Source organism: Protobothrops mucrosquamatus, unplaced genomic scaffold (genome assembly GCF_001527695.2).
Source record: "Protobothrops mucrosquamatus isolate PMUCROS unplaced genomic scaffold, P.Mucros_1.0 scaffold3145, whole genome shotgun sequence".
Lineage (NCBI taxonomy): Eukaryota > Metazoa > Chordata > Lepidosauria > Squamata > Viperidae > Protobothrops > Protobothrops mucrosquamatus.
In genome coordinates, this window is record NW_015389145.1 from 8,908 (window position 1) to 17,275 (window position 8,368).

Genomic DNA, 8,368 nt, shown 5'->3' on the forward strand with positions numbered 1-8,368 from the left:
TCAACTCCCAGAATTCCCCAGCCACCATGTTCAAACCTTGGCCACTTTAAGACAGTCTTAAAAGTTGCCAAGGTTGGACACCCCTGATTTACAACAAGAAAAAGGAAAATAAAAACCCGCTTGAGAAAGCTGGCGGTTTCGTGACTTCTGGCTATTAATTGTGCAGTGGGATTGAGAGGCGCTCCCATTTTTCCCTCGCAGGCCCACACACGCTTCCCCCAAATTAACCTCCCGCTTTGCGAGACGAACCGATTCCTTTGTACCCATGCGTGTGTGTACATGTGCCCGCCACTAAGAGGCCCGGAATAATCCGTAACAATTCACCTTTTAGATGGAAGGGAAACCCCCCCCCACTACGTGTATGTACAGATAGGTACGTACAGGTAGACGTACGCCTTGAATGGAGCCTGCTCTTTACGGATTTACGTTGCGACGGTCGTAGAGAAGGGAAGGGCTGGTAATTGTAACTGCGGAAGTGGGTTGTAAGTCCCCCTGGGAAGGCATGTCGTATGTTTGAAGCATCGCTAAGGGGCGAGTCGAAAATCGAGGACTACCTGCAAGCAACCTAAGAAGTCTATTTTCATTGTGCAATTGTGTATGTGACGGATGCAATAGGAAAGCAGCTTCTCACATTCCCCGTTAAACTGACTGCCAAGGGTGGAAACTCGGGGTGTTCGGATTCGGCCCCCCCCAAATTAAAAGAGTGCCAGCTGGGAAGAATGCTGCTTTAATCCACCAGTGTACGAATTGGGGCCGGGTCTTGCTTAACGACGTGGCGAATCCGTGCTGTGAAAATTTTTTTTTTTAAAAAAATCTCCTTTGTGGATGCTGGGCTAGAGCTGAATCCGTGCCTGGATCAGCGTGCGGGTCGTCCACGGCTTACGAGCACAATGGAGGCCCGAAATGTCTGTTCCTAAGCAAGATGCTGGTTAAGTGGATTTCACCTCACCTTACGACGTTTCTTGCCGCTGTTGTTAAATGGGTCGCTGCAGGTGTTAAGTTAGGAACAGGGTTGTTAAGGGAATCTGACATCCCCATTGGTTTTGCTTGCCAGGTTGCCAAAGGGGATCACGTGATCCCCGCAGACACTGCGACCGTCATAAATATGAGTCAGTTGTCAAGTGCTTTAAGACGGTGAGTTCTAGTCCCTCCTTAGGCATGAAAGCCAACTGGATGCTTTTTGACCAATCGCTAGGAGGCGATGAGTTCTAGTCCAGCCTTAGGCATGAAAGCCAACTGGGTGGCTTTGGGCCAATCACCAGGAGACGGTGAGTTCTAGTCCTGCCTTAGCCATGAAAAACAACTGGGTGCCTTTTGGCCAATCAGAAGGAAGCGATGAGTTCTAGTCCAGCCTTAGGCATGAAAGCCAACTGGGTGGCTTTGGGCCAATCACCAGGAGACGGTGAGTTCTAATCCCGCCTTAACCACGAAAGCCGGCTGGGTGACTTTGGTCCAGTCCATCTCTCTCAACCCAGCCCACCTCATAGGGTTGTTGTTGCTGTTCTGGGGAACATAGGAGGAGAAATGTGTTCTGGAATTATCCGTTGCCTTAATAAAATATTAAAAAAATAAGACGGGATACCAACCAAAAAATAAAAATAAAATAAAATATAAAATAATAAAAGAAAATAAAAATAATAAAAGAAAATTAAAAGAAAATAATAAAATAAAAATAAAATAAAAATAATAAAAAATAAAATAAAATATAAAATAAAATATAATAAAATAAAATAAATAAAATTAAAGTAATAAAAGAAAATATAAAATAATAAAATAAAATAAAGAAAAATAATCTATATAAATAAAAATGTAAATGTTCGTTTGTTCAAAATCTTAAATCTCCGAAAAGTTCTTTACCGATTGCTTTGAAATTTTGACACAACGTTGCATTCGAATACGCGCGTGTTTTTATATACCTACTATTATATAGATGTCACACCTGTGACACAAACGTGCGCTTTCTCTTTTCTTTCTTTTCCATTTAACCAGACTGAGCCACAGCAACGCGTGGCTGGGTACAGCTAGCAATAAAATAAAATATAAAAGAAAAGAAATAAAAGAAAAATAATAAAATAAAATATAAAATTAAATTAAAATAAAATATAAAATAATAAAATAAAATAAAATAATAAAATAAAAATTAAAATAAAACAAAACAAAACTCACAGCACAAAGCCTCTGATTGGGATGCTTTTAATTTTCAATAAATTAAGGGTCTCGGGCGCTGCTGTCTGCCCCCCCCACGGGGGAAATCAGGCGAGGAGGATGGTGGTCACCTTGGGGAGCAGCCTGGCCAGCTCCGACCGGACCCCGGGGGTCTCGCACAGGGGGTTTCCCTGCAGGTTGAGCTGAGCCAAGGCGGGGAAGGCGGCCAGACTCCGGAGGGCCGAGGCTCGCTGGATGCCTGACGGACGCAAAACGAGTCAAGGAGGGCTCTGCTCAAAGATACCCCAACCCACCGCCCGTCAATTTCTACCCCCCCCCCCCGTTCAGGAGCGGCCTTGGCCCGCCCGCCAGGATACGGTTGTTGCGGAGAGAGAGTTCCTCCAGACAAGGCAGAGGGGGCAGCCCTTCCAGGCTCTCGATCTGGTTGTCGTCGGCCTCCATCACCTGGGGGGACGGGTGGGAGAAAGCAGAGAATCAAGAGACCCAGGTGGTCCTCGACTTACGACGGTTCGTGGTTATGCCGCTGGAAAAAGCGACTCGCGGCCGGTTTTCACGCTTACGATCGTTGTGGCCTCCCTGTGATCACGTGATCAAAATGAAGAGGCCTGGAAACTGGCCAGTACTTATGACGGTTGCAGTATTCCGGGGTCACGGGATCCCCTTTGGCGACCTTCCGACATAAGTCGGGGACTTACCTGTACAGCTCACAGGTAGTCCTCACCTTAGGACCGCCCCAGGGACTAGAATTTCCATTGCTAAGCAAGGGGGGGGGTTTGTTCAACGAATCGCGCCCAAATTGATGACTTTCCCCCCATTGTTAAGTGAATTGTGCAGTCGTTAAACGAACCCGGCTTCCCCCAATTGACTTTGCTTGATCGGAAGCCGGCTTGGAAGGTCGCCAATGGCGATCAGGTGACCCCTGTCGTAAATACGCGCCCGTGGCCTGAATTTTCGACCACGTTAACACGGGGAAGCTACAACGGTCGTAACTGTGAGGACTGGTTAAGTCATTCCCTCCCCCCATTGCTGTCGTAACTGTGAACATTCCCTAAATCAGGGGTAGGCAACCTTGGCTCTTTTATGACTCGTGGACTTCAACTCCCAGAATTCCTGAGCCAGCCATGCTGAGGGGAAAGGGAGAGGTTTCCAAGCTGAGCCATGCTGGCTCAGGAATTCTGGGAGTTGAAGTCCACCAGTCATAAAAGAGCCAAGTTTGAAGACCCCTCAGTTAGAGGAACATATGAAAGCATAATTAATGTTAATTAATGTAGACTTTATTAGTTTAGAGCAGGGGTAGGCCACCTTGGCTCTTTTATAACTCGTGGACTTCAACTCCCAGAATTCCTGAGCCAGCATGGCTCAGCTTGGAAACCTCTCCCTTTCCCCTCAGCGTGGCTGGCTCAGGAATTCTGGGAGTTGAAGTCCACGAGTCATGAAGGGGCCAAAGTTCCCCCATGCAGGCTCAGGAATTCTGGGAGTTGAAGTCCACAAGTCATAAAAGACCCAAGTTTGAAGACCCCTCAGTTAGAGGAACATATGAAAGCATAATTAATGTTAATTAATGTAGACTTTATTAGTTTAGAGCAGGAGTAGGCAACCTTGGCTCTTTTATGACATGTGGACTTCAACTCCCAGAATTCCTGAGCCAGCACAGCTCAGCTTGGAAACCTCTCCCTTTCCCCTCAACATGGCTGGCTCAGGAATTCTGGGAGTTGAAGTCCACGAGTCATAAAAGAGCCAAGTTTGAAGACCCCTCAGTTAGAGGAACATATGAAAGCATAATTAATGTTAATTATTGTAGACTTTATTAGTTTAGAGCAGGGGTAGGCCACCTTGGCTCCTTTATGACTCGTGAACTTCAACTCCCAGAATTCCTGAGCCAGCATGGCTCAGCTTGGAAACCTCTCCCTTTCCCCTCAGCGTGGCTGGCTCAGGAATTCTGGGAGTTGAAGTCCACCAGTCATAAAAGAGCCAAGGTTGCCTACCCCTGCCCTAGACAAATGGCTTTAACTCGAGGATCACCTGTGCTGAGCCCTGAAGCAGTGGCTGATGGGTCCAGGGCTCTGTTAGGGGGGACACCAGGTTGGATAAGCCGAGCTTTAAAAGAATATGGGGGGTTTACCTCGAGGCAGCGCATCATGGCCAGCGTGGGGGGCAAGGCAGAGAGAAGATTGTCGGAGAGATTCAGGTGTGTGACCAACAACAGGTGTTCCAGGTGGCAGAGACTGGTCAGGCTCTGAGGAAAGCAAAAACACACACAACAACAACAACAAAATAACACCAGACAATAAAATTGGCAAGTCAAACGGTGAAACTATCCGTTCAGGAGAGGTGCCATAGACCAGGTCGTGTCGAGGAAAGGCAACAGCGCGTGTCAAGTAAATCGCTGGCAAGTCTCAATGCTGCCGTGGCTTGGCTGTTCGTTAATCGTTCTCCTGCCGCATTCGCTATGGAGGGGAGTTAGTCGGGAGGTAGTGTCCTTCCATCTGATTCTCACAAAGCCCCCCCCCTCAAAAGCAGCCCCCAAATTGCCTTTCCACAACGCAGAACTTAAATCTGGATTTAAGTTCTGCGGTTTTTCTGGGGAGAAAAAAATTGGGACTTTTTTTTTCATTATTAGCCCAGACCCACCGCATTTGCCAACAACTTTTAAAAGAGGGAAGTTGGCCCATCTCATTTCTTATTTTAGCTTATTGACCAATTTCCTGGAAAGCCGCAAAAGGAGGAAGAGCAGGGCAAGAGGCAACGGATGGAAATTAACCAAAGAGAGAAGCAACCTAGAACTAAAGAGAAATTTCCTGGCAGTTAGAACAATTAACCAGTGGAACAACCTGCCTCCAGAAGCGGTGAATGCTCCAACACTGGAAGTTTTTAAGAAGAGACTGGACAGCCATTTGTCTGAAATGGTGTAGGGTTTCCTGCCTGAGCAGGGGGTTGGACTAGATGACCTCCAAGGTTGTTCCACTGGTTAATTGTTCTAACTGTCAGGAAGTTTCTCCTGAGTTCTAGGTTGCTTCTCTCCTTAATTAGTTTCCATCTGTTGCTTCTTGTCCTGCCTCCAGGAGCTTTGGAAAATAGCTTGACTCCCTCTTCTTTGGGGCAGCCCCTGAGATACTGGAACGTGGCTATCATGTCCCCCCTCGTCCTTCTCTTCATTAAACTAGACATACCCAATTCCAGCAACCGTTCCTTATATGCTTTAGCCTCCAGTCCCCTGATCATCTTTGTTGCTCTTCTCTGTACTCTTTCTAGAGTCTCAGCATCCTTTTTACATTGTGGTGACCAAAACTGGATGCCGTATTCCAAGTGTGGCCTTACCAAGGCCTTGTAAAGTGGTATTAATACTTCACCTGATCTTGATTCTGACCCTCTGTTAATGCAGCCCAGCACTGTGTTGGCCTTTTTGGCAGCTGCAGCACACGGCTGGCTCCTATTTAAGTGATTGTCCACTAGGACTCCGAGATCCCTCTCACAGTTACTACTATTGAGCAAGGTACCCCCTATACTATACCTGTACATTTGGTTTTTCTTGTCTAAGTGTAGAACCTGGCTTTTTTCACCCTTGAATTTCATTTTGTTAGATAGGGCCCTGGGTTCAAGTCTGTCCAGATCCTCCTGTATCTTAAGCCTGTAACTTCTGGAGTGTTGGCTATTCCTGCCAGCTTGGTGTCGTCTGCAAATTGGATGAGTTCCCCATCTATCCCCTCGTCCAAATCGTTGATGAAGATGTTGAAGGGCACTGGGCCCAGAACAGAGACCTGGGGCATCCCACTACACACTTCCCTCCCTGTAGATGCGGTTCCATTGAGGACTTCTCGTCAACTACCTTTTGGGAGAGGTCCACCACGCGCGAATCGGCGTACTCCATCTTGAGGACACTGTTCTCAATGAGAAACTTGCTCCGTAGGTCATTGAGGTATGAGGAGCGCATGGGGTCTGCGGCCTGTGGGAGGAGAACCAGAGGTTAGCATGGGAGCATCGCCAGGGTAGCAGTAACGAAAGAGACAAGACAACCTATCCAGGTGGATCGTTTTTGTGTAAAGCCACCGCAGTGTTTCTCATACTTGGCCACTTGAAGAGGGGTGGACTTCAACTCCCAGAATTCCCCAGCCATTGTGCTTTAAAATGGGTGGACTTCAACTCCCAGAATTCCCCAGCCAGCATGCTTTAAAATGGGTGGACTTCAACTCCCAGAATTCCCCAGCCAGCATGCTTTAAAATGGGTGGACTTCAACTCCCAGAATTCCCTAGCCAGCTTGATTTAAGAGGGGTGGACTTCAACTCCCAGAATTCCTAAGCCAGACTGATTAGATTAGATTAGATAACCTTTATTGTCATTTTTTTTTCTGTGGGCACAACAGCACACATTAAAAATGAAATTTAGTTGCTTGCTTTCAAAGTGTATACATATATAAGCCACGTTTAAAACATACTATATACAACATATGTACAGACCTACACCCTTACATATAAGTAACACTTAAATATTATTCACTGTCCCTCTTGAATACGTAACGGAAGGAGGAAGCTTTAGAATTCACAAGGTTAATACTGTATCCTGCTTTAAAATGGGGGGAGGGACTTCAAGTCCCAGAATTCCCTAGCCAGCTTGATTTAAGAGGGGTGGACTTCAATTCCCAGAATTCCTCAGCCAGCAGGCTTTAAAATGGGTGGACTTCAACTCCCAGAATTCCTCAGCCAGCAGGCTTTAAAATGGGTGGACTTCAATTCCCAGAATTCCCCAGCCAGCATAGTTTAAAATGGGTGGACTTCAATTCCCAGAATTCCCCAGCCAGCATAGTTTAAAATGGGGAGACCTTCAACTCCCACAATTCCACGGACAACTTTTTCTTCACTTTGCTGAAGTCAAGATATATTACGTGGACTGCATTCCCACCATCTATTAAGAAAAAAAAAAAGTGACAAAGGCGGTCTAGCCACACGTGTTCTTTATCTCTATTGAATTCTGGTAAAATCTTCGCTGGCTGGGGAATTCTGGGGGTTGACGTCCACCCCTCTTAAAGTGGCCAAGGATGAAAAACACATACGGTCACAGAATCTTGCCAAGAAATCCTGAGATGTTTTCTCCAATTAATTGGTAAGCCAGGGAGCTTTTTGTTAACTTCCCTCTATTGGATGTATGAGTGAGAAGACGGAAAGGGGGCTGAAGGAAGTGAGAGAGCTCTGCACGTGCTCAGGGGTGCTGTTTTGTCCCCAGAAGGCATCCCACCGAGACGGGGTGGGGAGTGGGTGGCTTTTTCCAACCTGACCTTCTTGGGGTCTATCGGAAGGGCAGTGACCCGAATCCCCAGTTGTTGTGGGAAGATGTTGCATGCTACATGCGCAAGGGCAGCTTCCGAACAAAGTGCGATTTGACACCAGCCTTCGGGGTGTCTCTCCCGGGCTGACCTTCAAGGCAGCGAAGTAGCGGAGGGTGTCCTGCTCATACACCAAGGGGTCCAAAGCCCTCATGAGGAGGATGATGGTCAGGAGACACCCTAAGTAGGAAAAAAAAAGGAGAGATTCAGGTTGAATCAAGCGATCCCCCGACCTCAAATCAGTGCTGCCCGTTCATTTCGCACGAGCTTCCTTTATTCCGCATATTTTTCTGGATGAAAGAGAGCTGCGGGGAAGCGCAAAAGAATCTCGCTCTACAGATGGTTAGTACAGTCTTAAGGCCTAGTCACTTAGCAAAAACATTTGACGCTACTGCTGAGGTCTCTTCTCAGGATCCACCCGCCTCGTGTGGGAGCGAAGTAGCTCTTATCAACCTACACTTGTTCTCCGGCTCCAAGGCCTGCAGTTCCTTGCAGGATTCCAGCTCAGATTGCAGCACGGTTGACTTCTCCACGGACAATTCGCACCTGGGGCGGGAGAAGGAGGCAGGAGGTCAGGAAGGGAGTAGCCCTTAGGGAAAACTCAGCCACAGCGTGAAAAGGGAGGGAAAGCAAGTGCCAGGTGCCTGGTAACAGGGAAGGAAGGAAAAAAGGGAGAGAAAAGGGAGGGAGGGAGGAAGGAAAAGGGAGGGAAGGAGGGAAGGAAGATGGGAGAGAAGGAAGGAAGATGGGGAGGGTGAGAGAAGGAAGAAAAGAGATGGGAATGAGAGGAAGGAAGGATGGGAGGGAAGGAAGGAAGATGGGAAGAAAGAGAGGGAGGGAGGGAGAAGGGAGGAGATGGGAGGGAGGGAGGGAGGGAGGGAGGG

General features: G+C 47.4%; 1 protein-coding gene across 1 annotated transcript in view; it reads right to left on the reverse strand.

Annotated features, from left to right (window-relative positions):
- Nucleotides 1-2,191: 2,191 nt before the first annotated feature.
- The window catches only part of RABGGTA (Rab geranylgeranyltransferase subunit alpha), a 24,717-nt gene continuing 18,540 nt past the window's right edge, over nt 2,192-8,368 (reverse strand). Inside the window, exons 7-12 of the mRNA XM_029286222.1 lie at nt 7,942-8,030; nt 7,576-7,664; nt 5,993-6,109; nt 4,289-4,402; nt 2,523-2,610; nt 2,192-2,404 (exon numbers count right to left, since the gene is read on the reverse strand). Coding sequence (XP_029142055.1) covers nt 2,253-2,404; nt 2,523-2,610; nt 4,289-4,402; nt 5,993-6,109; nt 7,576-7,664; nt 7,942-8,030 — 649 coding nt within the window. The 3' untranslated portion in view covers nt 2,192-2,252. The remainder of the gene's footprint in view (nt 2,405-2,522; nt 2,611-4,288; nt 4,403-5,992; nt 6,110-7,575; nt 7,665-7,941; nt 8,031-8,368) is intronic.